The sequence below is a fragment of the Gymnoscopelus braueri genome, assembly GCF_963280865.1.
Source record: "Gymnoscopelus braueri genome assembly, chromosome: 11".
NCBI classification, from domain to species: Eukaryota; Metazoa; Chordata; class Actinopteri; order Myctophiformes; family Myctophidae; genus Gymnoscopelus; species Gymnoscopelus braueri.
In genome coordinates, this window is record NC_137613.1 from 20,940,934 (window position 1) to 20,957,318 (window position 16,385).

At 40.5% G+C, this 16,385-nt stretch overlaps 1 protein-coding gene across 2 annotated transcripts; it reads right to left on the reverse strand.

The window, feature by feature from the left end:
- Positions 1 to 781: 781 nt before the first annotated feature.
- LOC308095236 (putative C-mannosyltransferase DPY19L4) lies at positions 782 to 16,235 on the reverse strand. 2 transcript variants are annotated; one of them, XM_080442217.1, is made up of 19 exons: positions 15,442 to 16,235; positions 14,613 to 14,849; positions 14,330 to 14,454; positions 14,150 to 14,240; positions 13,837 to 13,958; positions 13,202 to 13,347; positions 12,014 to 12,137; positions 11,726 to 11,860; positions 11,385 to 11,516; positions 10,205 to 10,306; positions 9,477 to 9,550; positions 9,043 to 9,201; positions 8,733 to 8,852; positions 7,753 to 7,873; positions 6,890 to 6,946; positions 6,627 to 6,709; positions 4,772 to 4,901; positions 3,481 to 3,639; positions 782 to 3,217 (listed from the first exon to the last, which is right to left on the reverse strand). In XM_080442217.1, the coding sequence occupies exons 1-19, from the start codon at positions 15,545 to 15,547 to the stop codon at positions 3,053 to 3,055; spliced, it is 2,388 nt and encodes a 795-aa protein (XP_080298343.1). In that variant the 5' UTR covers positions 15,548 to 16,235; the 3' UTR covers positions 782 to 3,052. The 2 variants fall into 2 exon arrangements, with proteins under 2 accessions (XP_080298343.1, XP_080298342.1); XM_080442216.1 differs by having other exon boundaries at positions 14,601 to 14,849.
- Between the last annotated feature and the right edge of the window lie 150 nt (positions 16,236 to 16,385).

Below are 16,385 nucleotides of genomic sequence, written 5' to 3' on the forward strand. Positions count from 1 at the left end.
ACTTGAAGCCTTGAAAAAATTTACAAAACGTAGGAGACAAAATAAGCATTACTTTGAAAGTTTAATAATTAAAACAATCATAAGGCAACACATAAAACATACAGTATTCTGCTTGCTCAGTGTGCTAGTATGTTGACCTTTGACCTCATCCTAAAATCCCACAGAATGGTCTATATGTTTTGGAGGGAATTAGAAATGGCAGACTTTTACTATAGAGTACAGTACACAATAGAAAATTCCAAATTTCCATATCCACTTAAAACTAGCGTCTACAGCAGCTTTGCAACCCATAAGTAAGCCTTGGTAACCAACTGTTCCTGAGCCACTTGGCCCACTGACTGCCTGGTCCATAGGTCAGGAGCCTATCGCTGTTACATTAGGTTAGGTTGGAATACTATAAACCAAAAGGGTGACCACCTAAAATAGTAGCATGTAGTGGCCTTGTCATCGTTATAAGTTGTCATAAATGAATGTGTAACAAAAAATGAGTAGATTCAGAACCAGCCCTCACTACTGAAGCGGGGATTAAAAGTTATATTTTACACTTTTGAAGTAAATTAACAATGTAGATTTTACTTTGTACCCTTTTTTTCTTATGTAACTGGACAGTAGTAAAGGTAAATTAGATTGAATTGACCAGAAAACAAAACTTCAAAACATATCAGGTCTGGATTCTGGAACTGTCGACAACAGGGCATTTTGCTGGTGAGTGCATTCTTTTTACAACCAACAAAATGTGTTGCATGTCCAGTAGCTTTCAACCGGACATCACCACCACAGGTTTTGTCTTGTGACGCAGATTTAATCATGCTCATAAAATACGAAACGGATTGCCTCGGAATACAAAAAATAAGAATCATATGTCAAAGTATAAATTAGGATTTACCGAGTGAGCACAGCTCATCCTGTTTGACAATTTCCCCTTTACAGAACACACCATCACACCACAGGCAGCAAACAATCACACACCATCCTAACAAAGGCAGAGAATACTTTAAGCAGCAATCTTAAAATCACACAGTACATTCTGTACACATGCGCTGCATAAAAAGAAAAGGAAAAATGATTAAAATTGTACAGAATCGTGGACATATTAATCTCACACGGATATCTTCTTTCACATAATCCATCACAGTTCCAGGAAAACAAAATACAGTACAGTGATTGACATGGCATACTTGCAAATCTAATGTGATGAGAGACCCAATAAATACAGTATAGGGTTCATCACCGTGAAAGCAATGCATCACATCTCAGGCTCTTCACTTTCACATCAGAAACTCAAAAGACAAGTAAACCCTCATAGAATGTTCCAAGCACAACACCCAATACTGCAATGTGTGTAATATGGAGATGTGACTTGAGACACTTAAAATGGATAAGAAATCCAATCTTGGCTCAGTGGTTAGGCCAGGGGTGTCAAACTCATATGTAACATTCTTAGGCAACTGATTATTTCTGGTCTAGGACTATACATTTTTATTAGCATTTCATAATTTATCAATTTTCCACCTGCACTATCCAATGGCCTTTCAGAATACCTATTGTAATTGTATACACTGTTCTATGACAGTGTCTGCATGGCAGTGTTAATATGGTTATAATCAGAACTTGAAGCCTAATGGTCTATAAATGTATGGAAATATTTTATTGTTAATAGGGTTTGGCACTCTGTAACACAACCTTCGATTTTGCACAAATAGGACAATTCCAAGTAGAAGCCAAAACAGCTTAAAAGGTAGGGTAAGTGATATTTTTGTTGTTAAAATAAATGTTAAATAGCTCTACATTGTGATAGTAATCATTGCTATAGAGTGTTTGTTCAGTGACGGGTCTCCCAGAATTCATACAGGATAGACAAGTGAAATTGGAAGAAATTACACCAAGAAATGATACAAAATTGGAACTGGAACACTATCAAATTGAAGCTGATAAATGGGTACTCTCTCCATCATTTGGCCTCATAAGGACTTCATCCAACTATGAAACTCAGTTGACGGTTTGGTCCAAATGAAATCCACCATTTTGTGGGATTTCCTTCAAAAGCTTCAAAAGCACTGGGCGAATGATGTGCGCAAATGTGCACAGCATTCCCAACATGCATATCTAGATTCACCTCACCAGTAAGTGGTAGTACATCATTTTAAGTAATACAGGGGTTTGGAGGGGGGCAAAGTTGAACAGAACTGGTCCTCTTCTGATGAGTACCAGCCAAATTCTAGATTCACAAGTCAGTCTCTAATCACTTTGCTCAACCAGTCTTATGGGCAGCCCTTCATATTGTGGCAGTGACATGATTCGTTTGTAGGTGGAGATCTACAATCGTCTGCAAAATTCTACAAGCAAAATTCAAGCACTGTTTGTAAGCTGTTGTTCATGAATACCGTAGTCCAATTTCCAGACGTAGCTCAATTGAATCAACTGTTTGAGCACAGCAACTCTGTTTAACCAGTGGACATGAGTGTGGCCAGTAGGCCATTGAAAATATATTTTTTTCTGATAAAAGGGCCTCAAATTGCTGATGGGCAAGTCCATTGGCTGTAATAAAATGTATTTGGATTACTGAGCTGGCAGTGTCCATTTTCAGGCTTTTACTACATAACACCTTGGCACCAGAACCACACATTTCTCAGTGACATTCAAAGATGCATCAGCACACTAATACTTGGTGTTTACAGAGAAAGCAATAAATTACTTCATTTTGTTTTTTAGTTGAGTATAAAAATCTCCTGCAAGGTCCCCGATTCTCTGTGCCTCACATTCTTCAGTGCAGCACTGGCACACAGGGATAAGAAAATGCAAGTGTGACCATGGTAGGTGCTTACCCACAGTGGGTGATTTACCTGCTGTTTTCAATGAACACACAACAGCCCCTTTGCCAGTGTGGCAGAGGCATGAGGAGAGCGGTTGCCATTCAAGCATAGAGAATGGATGCGAATATTGTGTGTTCAATTAACACATTTTGTAATAATTGTTTTACCTTTCCGCAAAAATCCTCCTGCGGGCCAGTTTGGGCTCGCAGGTTGGTAGTTTGACACCCCTGAAACTGTAACTAGTACTGGAATGAGATGACAGAGTTCACTTTGTACACATGAAAGGAGCGGTTCCAGAAAACTCTGGTGAAGTAGTTTGTGTAAGGCGAATAGTTAGACTTTATCACTTGGCAGAACCTTCCGTGCTTGGAGAAAGAATACACCTCCCCTCTGTCATACACCACCTGATTGGGAGAGGAGGATAGTGACATTCAGTGTTCAAAAGAAGATATGGATGTCATCATTATGCAGTTCCTCATACATATTTACAGTATTTGTACAAGGTTATGTTTTAATGATGGGCACCTTAATGCAACATCCTTTTGGAATGTTATGTTTGTAGCAGTTTTATCTCTGTGCTCAATATCAATGAAACAAGTACTTGTTTATCAAATATACATTTATCTATTAGGAATGGGGGGTTAACAGTAGATGTCCATATACTCACATGTCCATTTGCAACGTCTAACAGTTCTTTGATCCTGCAGCCCTTGCTATGATTAAGCTCATTACAAAGTGACTCTTCAATGATCACATAGTTTGTCTTGTGAGAGGTCAGAATTTTGTAGACATCCTCTGCTGACCTCATTGCATAAACCTGGTAAGTCTGTTAAGAAAGGGGGGGGAAAGGGTTTGGTTTAATAATTTGTCAATGTAAAAGAAAAGATAACATATGAAATAACAAAAACTAAAATCTTCAAATAGAATAAATATTAGAGGTGCTGCGATCAAGGTTTTTGCGATCCGATCCCGATCAGGCAGCATCAAAACAGATCCGATTCCGATTAATTCCGATCCGATACGGCACATAATAGTCTCTATACTGTCTATCTCATGTTGATCCCCCCCCCCGGGGCTCCGCTTCGATCCCAGTACTTGAGTAAATGTACTTGGTTACTTTACACCACTGCGAGAGAGAGGCTCGCGTCGCAAAAGCCAGTGTCAATTAATTAATTCAACCAAAATCTGTCATTTGCGTTTCAAATCCTATCGTTTGATCGGCTGGTGATATAACTTCACAGTCACAAGGTATTTATAAACATACTTGTGTGGGTGACGGAGAATTTTAATGAAGTCTTGATAAGGACGCGCTACGCACTTCTGTGTTGCTTGCACGAATGTGTCAGCCCGTACCACATGTGGCACACGGCCACGACCGCAGTCCACGCTCTGCGTTTTTTATCTTTACTTTTTATTACTGATGTTATGTTAAAACTAAATGCTAAAAAAGGATTGATCAAGTGATATTACTCAAACAAAGAACATAACCTCTCCAGAATCATAGTCAACAAAGTTTCACAACGTGCTGGTTAGAAGTGCTGGATTGGAGTACTGGAATGGATTGTTTTTGATCGGAGCGTTTGATCGGTCATTTTCGCTGCGATCCGATTCGATCTCCATTTTTTAGCTGATATCGGGCCCATAACCGATCTGTCGCGGCATCTCTAATAAATATGGGTTTGCAATCCCCCTTTGGTGGGAATGGAACCAAGGGTGATGCATTGTTCTGTTGTTGTGAGTTGTGTTTAGTGTTCACAAGCTATGAGCAGCAGAATGCAGCGCTTCTCAGTATGCTAGAATGCTAGACAGTAAAACATTACTACAAGTCCATGAATAAATATTTCTATATAGAGCGCCCGGCAATTTGTAAAATACTATTTTGTCTTGCGGTACCGTATGGTCTAATACCCTCATGTAACTTTCTGTTATTTTGCAAGAAAGGTGTGCGTGGTACTCACATCTTCACTCCTCCTCAGCAGGCTGTCTGAGTAAAGGGGCAGACTGGTCACAGACCACCCTGAACATAGCTTCACTGTCCCCAGCAGCTGAGGACTGCCAGCAAACACAGCTGCCATTGGAGCGTGTCTCCTGTAATGAAGAGGAGAGAGAACAGTGAGTGAGGGAGAAAACAAAAATGATAGGGATGGGGGCAAGTATACAGTTGATCATGTACACAAACATTTCAAATAACTCAAATAATATCAATTATTAAAATATAGTATAAATAATGCTGTGCTGCTCTAGGTGTGTTAAACGCTTATTCCGGTTTTGAAAGCAACTGTCAGCAGTTTTCAGACTGGATGTAACGCAAGCTATGTTAGTGCACGGTAAGTAAGTCCCGGCAAAGACGCGCTGTGATTAACCAGTAGTCACTTTGAGTGGCAGTTGGGGCAAACGCAGTCCCCACAACATCATTTACGATTCTGTTCGTTACATAACTCGGACGGGGCTGAGTAGGCACAAGCGAACTTCGCAACGTTCGGCACGGCAACTCGCGTGCTCGGTGGTGCCTCTCGTGGCTCAAGTTCGCTTGAGACTGCGCCCCTCCGTCACGGTTCGGGTCCAAAACTATACTTTATCTATACTTTTTTGAGGTGCGCCACTGAGGCCGGTGCGGAGATGGGGTATTCGGGCTGTATTAGAATGTGACTACGCCCACCGTTCCCAACTCTTCTAATGTAGAGGAAAGAAGCCCCGCCTAGGCGCCCGCCCAATAGGGGAGGCCTTCCCAACTGTCGTGCACTAGCATAGCTAGCGGATGTAACACATTAATTTGTTTGGTATGCATGCTGCTTTTTCTGCCACAGCGTGGTGGCTAAGTGCAACCCACAGTTGACCCACTCCACTCGTCCAGAGCCGCTTTATACTATTACAATGGATTTATCCAATTAGCTGGCCGCCACACAATCTATACAGTAATATAAACAAAACAAGCTAAGGGGGAAGGATGGCTTTGTATTCTGCATAAACCCCAGTCAAGTTACTTTCTTTTTTAATGGCACAGAGAGAGGTCTGTGGTCATTAAATTAAGTTGTTGACATGTGTATGTTTGAATAAATATTCCTATAACTATAAGTAGTTATGTCTAGCATTGGTTTGCCCTCTTATTGACATTAATGCACAAAAACAGATGCTTGAATGGTTTGAATGTATGTGTTGTGTTAGAAGGAATAATGAAAAACCTGCCTCGCACTGCATTTGTTTTCCCTTTGGTTTTCTGTAGTTAGTTATGTAATGCACTATACTACAGTACCTATAAGAGTATAATATATAACTAAAACTAACACAATATTGGATGCAGTAATGTCAAAATACATCCGTCTCTATCTGACTATGTCTCACTCCCTCTCTAGGACACAATTTGTAATCATAGTCAAACATAGTGCTTTGATGTGTCTGTCAGATATACGGCCTACACAAGTGTTCCACTAGGAAGTGCCTCATGAAGACATTATGTCAGATGAAAAGACACAGAGCAGTGGGGGGAAGGGATATAATAAAGGACTGTCATTACATCATTACTGTGCAAACCAGAGTGACAGGCTGAAAAGTAATGTGGCATGATATTAAAATGTTATGCGATGCGAGAGTGCGGTCTAGCCAACACCAACTCAGGACTCCTGAAATGTTATAGAAAATGTTATATATAAATATATATAAAATATTATAGCTTAAAGGCAAATTCATAGTCTGGCCGTAGCAAATACAGCCCAGACTCCGGGGCCTGCGTTGACTGAATAATGCAATAATGTTTAAAAAACAACAACCCATTCTTTCATGCATTGCATACAGTGGAGAAATTTGATGACTAACTTGATCCAGGTCATCAGCTCTACTGTATCTGGGTCATAGAACTCCTGAAGTTCATTCAGCTCTGCTAGGACACGTGGAAAGTACTGCAGAGAGAGGGGAAGGCAAATGAGATAAAGAAATACGGCAATGCTCAAGTATTTATTTTAAGACTGAGCATTGCACAGTCATAAGTACATCCACACTGAACGTGAATATCAAGCGGTGATAAAGTGAAACGACAATAAACTGAACAATAAAGATGAGTCTGAAGAATCAACCCTCACCTCTCTCCACAAACTGAAACCAATGATGGTCGGCACTGCTGTACTCAATATTAGTGCCTGCAGGGAGACAAATAAGACAATACTTAACACTTAACAGCAAGGAGGCAGTGGTGGGAAAAAAAGTAAATGAGCGATTTCGTTCACGTTCACGGCAATGATTCGTTCAAATGATTCGTTCTCGTTCAGTAGCGCCATTTACTAGTGTGTACTGGGGGGAGGGGATGGGGGGCATGAACGATAGCGTGAACGTAACAGTTTCAGGAAGTGAATGAGCTCGTTCACATTCACGGCAATTAACTAGTTATTTTGAAAGAATCGATCATGAACGACCCATCACTACAAGCCTTAAAGCTATGTAACTTTCATGTCCTATCCCGGATTTGAACCCCGGTTACCCAGTTTTTACCTCTAAGCTACTACATCCTGTCTGCTTGCTCAGGGGAGAAATTTCATTTTGATTGAAAACTTGTCAACCATTTAACAAACACAACCACCCCAATTGTGTAAGTTATATTGTACTAACATACGTTACCATACAGATTAGTCAGGATAACCATTTATTCACTAAAAGGTTACATAGTCTAGCTCAAGAATCAAGAATCACTTTATTTGTCAATTTCCCTATGTACTTACATACATAAAGAATATGAAATACTGTTCCCCCTCAGCCACTTGCAGTGCAACATAAAAACATCAAGCCTATCTAAGAAACATAAAAAGACCAAAACTAAAGCACAACATAAAGCTTTAAGTCTGCTTGATGAATGCGTGAAACTTGAGTATCACAAGCGCAAAATAACTTAGATAGGAATACCATTTGGCAGACATATTAGACAACTAGAATGGTATTCAACGTGTCTCACCAGCACAACAGGATGAACGGACTTGAGTTTGAGCCACCTGAAGATAGTCATCCAGAGGTCTGGAGAGCACACACCAAACGCTGTGAACATACAGACGTATGGGGTCCATAAATACTTCATCCTGCATGACAAAGAAAGTTAACAAATCAACTATTATGTAATGACTGCATCCTGCTGCCACTTATGGTAAATATATAATATATAGACAATAATACACTGATAAAATACATAAAAACATGATACCAATTAAAAAAACAATAGATATGGTTTAAAGCAGAAGTTTTTAAGGGTTTGGAAACCATTTCTTTCTTATTTTGAATCTGAATTTCCTCAGAGGTTGAACTGATGTTTCATGAATTATTAATCTTAAACATTGTATTTTGGCTTCTGAAGAAGTTTTTAATGGTTTTGTTTCCTTTTATACCCCTGGGCCCTGTGTTGTACGTGGTTTGTGTAGATTTGTGTAATCGAGGGTAATTGTGTAGTCGGTGGGAAGGGTGGGAATGGGCTTATGTAGGATGAATGTGGTGTTATGTACAGTCAAAGAAAAACCTGAAAAAATCTATACAAATATAGAAACAAAAAGAACCACCAAAGAAGAAGAAGAAAAAAAAATGGGAGAGTGACGAATAAATCCGAAAATGCGTAATCATTATTATAACTAATCATTTGGTGATGCCTCATTCATCCAGGTTGATGCGGTGTAAAATCCAGCTGGTTTTCACTTTATTATATTATATCATGTATATAATAATATTCAAGCTCTGTGTGACTGAGCTTTACTACCTACTTACTATTTTTCTTATTTCTATTAGTAGTATTTTACTACCCCTTAATTGTATCTGTCCTGTGTTTCATTACTGCTGTACTGCCACTGACAACTGAACTTCCCCTGCAGGATCCCCGGTTCGATCCCCCCTCCAGGCTTAGTGTCTAAGTGTCCTAAATGAACACTCAGGATTGTCTGTGTATAAACATACCCCTCAAAAACCATAGCCAGTCCTCCAAACAGCAGTGAGTGGAAAACATGATAGATGACCTCAGGCTGCTCCCCTATTCGCCCATCCTCAAGTTTGAGGTCGGTTTTCATTGGCTGGCCACTGAAAAAGAGTAAAAACATACAGTATTAATCAAAAAATTTAACTTTGGGTAGGGGTGCTCTGATCAGGATTTTTGGGGCTGATACCGATCACAGATTATTTTCCTCAGGATATGCTAATACCGAAGAAAAAACAACAACAAGAAAGCTCAGATCGAGCACTATTTACACCAATCACTCCAGATTCTAACCTGAGTCTTCTGTAAATGGTCTGCAGGGTGGACAGCAAACAGACCATGAGAACCAGGATGTAAAAAGGCAGCACTGAGGCCTGAGTCAGCCGCAGAAACAGGTCCTGAGTGGGGGTCTGGAATCCCTCTTGGCACAGCAGGTGATTGGTGACAAAGTCACTTAGAGAAATAAATATTTGATTATTATAGATATAAAATCCCTAAATGAGAGATATTGAGATTGATTGATTGATTGAATACTTTATTTAGAAAGATATGGTAAAAGTACAGTACGAGAGACATGGATATATACGGTAGAGCTGAACACGGAGAGAGACATATATACTGTAATAGAAGGGGTTCACTGATATACTAATAATGGCTGCTGTTAAAAGCCAGTATTTTTTCCTATGTACCGCAACATATGGGAAAACATGCAAGATAAATAAACTCACGTTGTTGAGATCAGCCCAAATTTCACTTCAAGGAACTTCAATATGAAGTCATCTTCACTGATTGGTAAAAGCTTCTGTGAATGAATACACAAAAACAGTCACTACAAGAAGCTAGATGCAGTGAGCTGCATCTAGTGCAAAGGCACGTTGTACACCTTTTCCCATCTAGAGCTGCACAATTATGAATGCTATTTGAACATAACAACACACACACCTCTTATATCAACATATTGACTATTTACATCAACAGCAGTGAAGTATTTCAATATGCTAGCATGGCGGCAATCCATGCTTTTTAAATGTGGAAAGTAAGGACAATCTAAATCAAATAGTCAAACACTGATCAATTTACAATTTAGGCATTTAGCAGAGCCCTAAGTATATAGATTTTTTGTTTATACAAAAAGACACTTTATAACTGATGGTAGTTATAGTGTGTTGTTACACTGACCTTATAATGCACCAGCACTTATACTATACTTCATAAATCTTGTTATAAGTTGTCATGCATAATTATTAGCATTCATGAGGAGTGTTATGAAGCCTAATAAGTGCATTACAAAGCATTATAAATGTGATTATAATGCATTGTCGATCCAACCTTTAAGTAAAGTGTTAACGATTTTCTTTACTTCAAGACTTGCATTCTGTACACATATAGAAGCAGTCAGACTTCCCAGACTGATGTAGCACATTATTAAATACAGCATCCCTGTTTTCAGGTTTACCTTGACCACATAGCTGAAGGTGATTCCTGTGGTAAAGACCAAGTAGAAATGCAGGAACAGTTTCCTCAATCTAGCCATCAGGGTCCCTGTCTTCATGTTTTTCTGAAATCAGAAATGGAATGACTTTACGCACTTTTCACAGAGAACAATAAAAGCAAATTGCAAAGGTACTTGAGAGTGTCTCAGTGCTAAGCACTGTTTCCCCACATCCAGAAGATCCTGATTGCAAACCTGAATATGGACAGTTTGCATATTGCCCACCTGTCTGGTTTCCTCCCACATCAAAAGTATTGCATGTTAGGGACATAGTCCTGCCAGTGCCCCGAGCAAGAAATTGGCCTTAGATCTGAATCTGGCCCATGGGAACTGCTCAGTGGCAGTGCTACAGTAAGTGCTAGGACGTTCTAAGTCGGTGCCTTACTTCTAATGTACAGGCATGAAAGGCTCTTGACAAAAGTGTTTTATTAAATGTTTGGTTAGATACTTTATGGGTGGAATTTGTGACTGTGGCATACATTACTTTAACAGCCCTGATACAGTAAACCTCACCCACCCAATGATCAAAATAAATCTGCTCTGAGGAAGGATGAGGCCGAAACACGTTAGCCTGCTCTGAATATAAGAATGTGTATCAGAGTCTTCAATTTTGGAGTCCCGATATTTCCACTTTGGTGGTTCTTTTTAGCTAGTTGTTTCTGTAGATGAGCACCCACTGCTAAAGAAGCACTCAGAGGAAGCACACCTGCACCTAGAGATGATTTGAAAACATTACCCTGGTCTGATGGTAGCTGCGCACATCACAAAATGATGGTAGTTTTGATGTTGGTAAGTCTAGACAGCATGGTAAGGATTTCTAACTTAATTTGTAAGGACAGATATGTTAATAGAAAAAATATACTCCCGTGCACACTTTTCTCTGCTTTATTAATTAATCAACATTTTGGGTACATAGGGACCTTCATCAGGAGGAAGGTCCCGTTTGTTCATTAATGAATTAATTGTATGTGGGTGTATACATTTTTTCTATGAATGTTTCTTTCTAAGGGGATTTACTCTAGGCAAGACACAAAAAAAAACAATGTTCAAAATGCCAATAATGTGAAATGATGTATTGTTGACATGTCATCTGTTCATGTCGGTCCATCTACTGTGCAATGGTTGAGAGAGGAGCTAACTCTACCTGAAAGTACCTCGCAAGCACTGAGCTTATCAGGAGGCTGAGCATAGGGGAGCTGAGTAGAACGGGGTTCTGGAACTGGAACACATAGGCCAGGAACATGGCACTGAGGTACACCTTGTGAATGTCAGCCATCTGTGCATCATAGAGATAGACATGATGGCAGAAAGAGACAACAACAAATTGTAAGCTTATAAGACAAGATTATCATCAAAATCAAATATTTTACAATCTAAACAAAGGGGTTTAAAAAAGGGAACAATATTATAGTGGTAGGTTTGGTATTTAATGAGTTAGGAAATGTATTCTTAACAGGGTGGGGAGGAATGTAAGGAGTTTATTACTTTGCGGCTTGGAACCAGGTCAAAGGAGTCGAGCAGGAAGAGAGCCAGGGCTTGAAAGAAGAGCACATAATGGCTGTGTTCCCAGACCAGAAGGAAGATAAATGTGGTGGCACTCATAGAAAGATAGCAGAACATCTAGAGGATTGAAGAGAAACAATTTATATATATCAATGTCATTATATAAAGTCTTCAAAGGTTACGTAGCAGTGGACACATTCTAAATAAAAAATATTGTTGATAGTGGTTAATTATAATAATAAAGATGGATCAAGATAATGAGACACTCACCTCTGTGGCAGGGCTGATGTTGTTACTAAGGAATCCTGTCAAGGCTGCCACTTGACAGGAGAAGTAAGGCAGAGCCCAGTTTTCTCGCAGAGGAATGGCATAGTCCACTTTGGTTGTATCTGATCTGGGGGAAATAAATGGTAAATAAAAATTATATTGTTGGCGTTAGTGAGTTGGTGTCATACACCTGCAAGAGTAAATACACGCATTTCAAGAATTGGACACTTATTAACATATCACCGACTACAACAGTTATGGATATATTATAAGGGCCAATAAGGGAAATAATGAATGCTAGAAATAAAATGGACAATGTTTTCCCATAAAACAGGAGTGAGGTTCTCAGGTTTGTTTTCCAATAAGTATGCTTAAAGGTATCATGACATTCATGTTTACACCACATTCAGAGTCTTTGTCCTGGTCCTTCAAACGTGTACAAAAAGTTTTAACTGAAAATTCCACTCCAGTGATTCACTGTAGGTGTTTTTGTCTCACATTTCTAAAGCCTTTTCAACTGCAATGAAAAAAGAAATCTTTGCCTGCGGGTGTCGCTGGTGAGGGATTTTGCCTGTCAATCATCGCCTCTGCTCCGCCCCCCCCAAAGGAAAGGATAGGGGAGGGGAGGGGCGAGGAGGAGAGTGGGCGGGATTAATTGACTGTGACCTCACTGTCGAAGGGCCAAGCTCAGATTACTTTTCAGCCTAATTATTCAGAAAACCCCAGACCACAGAAAATCCACTGAATGTTCAAAGTTCAGATTTTTTGGGTGTAATTGAGGTCATAAAACCCCCAAAAAAACATAAAAAATAAAAAAAGTGAAAATGAATGTCATCGAACCTTTAACCCATTAAGTCCGGGAACGCATCTGTGTAACACTTTATCCATATTTTATACTTTGGGCTATTCAAAAATAGCAGATATACAAGCTCATAGCACGGCACTCGGTGCCACGCTATGAGCTTGTATTTTTTGAGAAATCTTGAAAATGTGTGCAAATCTTTGAATATATATATTATTAAAGCGATTTTTTAAAATTAAAATCTTTGCTTCTTGGGGTCCCCGGAACAACATATTTTGAGATAGGGGTCCGCGGCCAAATCCATATCATTTTGGGGGTTCTTCACATGAAAAAGTTTGAGAACCACTGATATTATAGCAACATAAATGACCTAATGGGATTCCACTCACCTATTGATGACATACCAGGCCACAGCCAGCATACCTGCTACCCAGCTACCACTCATCACCCAGCTACACACGAACAGGGCAGTGACATAGACCGCCTGAAGGCCTAACACTGCTCCGATGTAGAAATAAATTGGCTCTATCAAGTCCTGATGGATGCAGAAAGAGGATAGTCTGACTGACACCTCAATAATTTTTCCACACACAAATTCAAGCATGTACAGTACAATTAAAGTCGACATTAGAAGCCACTTTTTACTTTGTCTAATATTGTATGAGAGTATCCATAGTTTCTAATGGTGCATGCATGCAAACGTTTTGGCTAATTGTGGCTCATTTACCACAGGGTCAACACACACAGCGGGAGATTATGGTTCTAAACATTTTAAGCTCTATAATAAATCTCATGGGGTAATAAAAGCTGTTCTGTCAAAACCAGTAGTATACATATCACAATGCACTCAATCTTTTATTTAGCCTTTAGTTAACGGTTTAAATCCGCTGCCGTGCTGGGACTACAGTTATGCACAGGGCCTACTGTCTACAGAGTACACAGAGATGCACTGTAATGGTTACCAATATTAAGAGACTAACTATAAGACACTATTCTGTGTTTCCTGGAGAGGCACTGGACTGACCTGGCTTTCTGTGACTCTGTAGATGAAGCTGGTGATGATCTCTGGGTACAGAGACAGCCGCTCCACTGCATTGATGGTCTGACCAGCAACTGTCCTGTTATCTACAGTCAGCTCGTAAAACCCTGAAAAAACTCAAAGAGGTAAGAACCCACACAAACTGATAAAGAGAGAGCACTGCAGAGCAGTTTCAAAATTATCTAGCTATTTGGCTATAAAGAGGTAAGACCAAAATAATTTCAGAGGAGAGACAAACAATAGATTTTTTTGACATTTTGTTCTAGCAATATATTTAATAGAGAAGAAATGACTGCACCTCTTTCGAAAGTTGGTGCTGACAGCATGTGCTTGTAGTAGTAATAATAGAGGCCGCTGCCTCCCTGGAAGGTGATTTCACGCTCAAACTCCTGAGGTACAGGACAAAACAACAACATGATGCAGTCAGATGTGGAAGTTGCAGTCAGGTGACTTGGCTGATGACAATAATGCAACCTACCGGTCTACTTGAAAACCAAAACTTCCTGTCATGGTAGGCCGAGAGGTACACAGCGTAAAGCATGCCACATGCAACCGCTGCCAGACACCCAAAGAACAGTTTCACCACCCGCTGAAGAATCACCGCTGAGAAGTGAAGAGATAATAATGATGGCAGTGACATGGCCTGTTGTAGCGATGATGTCTCAGTTAACGCTGGGGTTCCCAGAATTAGAGTAATTGCTTAACTAACTACGCCTGGAATATATTGAATATATTGTCTGGCAATTTACCTGCATACTTACAACTGGAGGTTCCCCTGGAACTTTCAGCAGTCAACTTATTGCTGCCGATCTCTTTTTCTTTAGTTTGAGCATCCTCATTCTCCACCTCCTTGTCATCCTCCTCATCCTGCACCTCCTTGTCATCCTCATCCTCCACCTTCACATCCTCCTCATCCGTCACCTCTTTGCCAGCTGCAGCAGCTGAGGCACTTGCCACTTCCTCCTGTGGGTTTACCCCCAACGGACCTTCATTCACACCTGCACCACCAGGCAGACACTGTAGTTCAGGGACCTTTACTACTAGCATACCACGAATTATGGTATTTTCATTAATCCGTTTGTAACTCTGAGTGTACAAATGTAACCAAATGCGTCCACTTGGTTACATTTGTACACTCAGAGTTAAAGCATGGGTCTTCAACAGGGGGTCCGGGACCCCTAGGGGGGTCCTCAGAGTTAGTTACTACAGGGGGCCGTCAAAACTGTGTGCGATAGGAGCTATTTCTATGTAATCTTTTTTTATTAAACACTTAAACCCTAGCATCCCTATTCTGGGGGGACCAATTGTCGATAGCAATAGCAGATCTACAAGCTGAGTTTACAGAGCCAAAGGTTTTACACTTTAATGTAAAGTTTACATTAAAGTGGTTTAATGTCTGAAAATACACATTGACATGAATCCACCACTGATGACAGTGCTGTGAACAAGTCTATGAAGATCTGCAACACAATTTTATACAACATGTAGTGGGGGGGGGGGGGTCCCTGCTTCATCTCTCTCTCAGCTAAGGGGTCCTTGGGCTGAAAAACGTTGAAGACCCCTGAAGGATTTGACTGATAGTCAACTTACTTGTAGTGTGTGAGTCGTCCTCCTCCTCCTCCTCATGCAGCTCCTCCTCGTCTTCCCCTTCCTCCCCTCCAAGCTTCTCAGTTTTCCGACATCTTAACTCGGTCATGACTGAAAATTAAAGCCCAATAAGTCGCCCGATTTGACCAGACGACAACAGCATGCTAGCTGGCTGCTAGTGTAACGGTGGTGAGGCGAGGAGTGCCTCAACGCCGCTATGAATAAACAAAGTGCTCCTCCAGGAAGGAAGCGGTTAGCTGCCGAATACCAAAACGCTCGCCCCAAAACACAGTCGCCCCGGGCGGCAAATGCGGCGGTATTCGCCTGGTATTCCTAAACGTAACCTCAGTAAACTATGCCTAAACTAAACCTACCCTTATTCCTAAACGCAACCTCAGTAAAACGGTGCCAAAGCCTAACCGTATTACTAAACTTGACCCCAGTAAAACTATACCTACTAACCCTAAACTTATTTCTAACCTTATCCTCAGTAAAACAAATACAAGAACCGCTGGTTCGCGGGGAAAATGGGGGCGAGCGTGTTTAGGGGCGAGTGTTCCGGTTGCCAGCGGTTAGCTGCCTGCTAGCTGCCTTGTTGTGGAAATGTCAAGTAACCTAAGTAACCTACAAGAGAGCGCGTCAGTAACATTAAAGACTGCTCCTCAAAGCAGGAACCTGCAAACCTCGTTCCCAGGCGTTCTACAGCTCACATAAGACCATAGATGTGTAGATATACATGTCTGACTGACGAGAAATACACACATACAGACTGTGTTCCACAAAGTCAAAACACCACTTCTAGCGTCACACAGGGCAGTGTTGCCAGATTTTGCGGGAGAAACAGCAACCAGATCTATGTAAACAAGCCCAAAAGAAGCGAGCCCTTCGCGAGCTTGTAGATCTGCTATTTAAAAAAAAAAATAGTGATGAAATAAAAACTTTAAAAT

Coding starts and splice junctions, on each gene's coding strand:
- LOC308095236 (XM_080442216.1), bottom strand. CDS start 15,547: ATGACCGAGTTAAGATGTCGGAAAACTGAGAAGCTTGGAGGGGAGGAA. Junction 13,348..13,836: donor ACAGAGTCACAGAAAGCCAG/GTCAGTCCAGTG, acceptor TGCATCCATCAG/GACTTGATAGAGCCAATTTA. Junction 4,902..6,626: donor GAGCTGATGACCTGGATCAA/GTTAGTCATCAA, acceptor TCTTCATTACAG/GAGACACGCTCCAATGGCAG.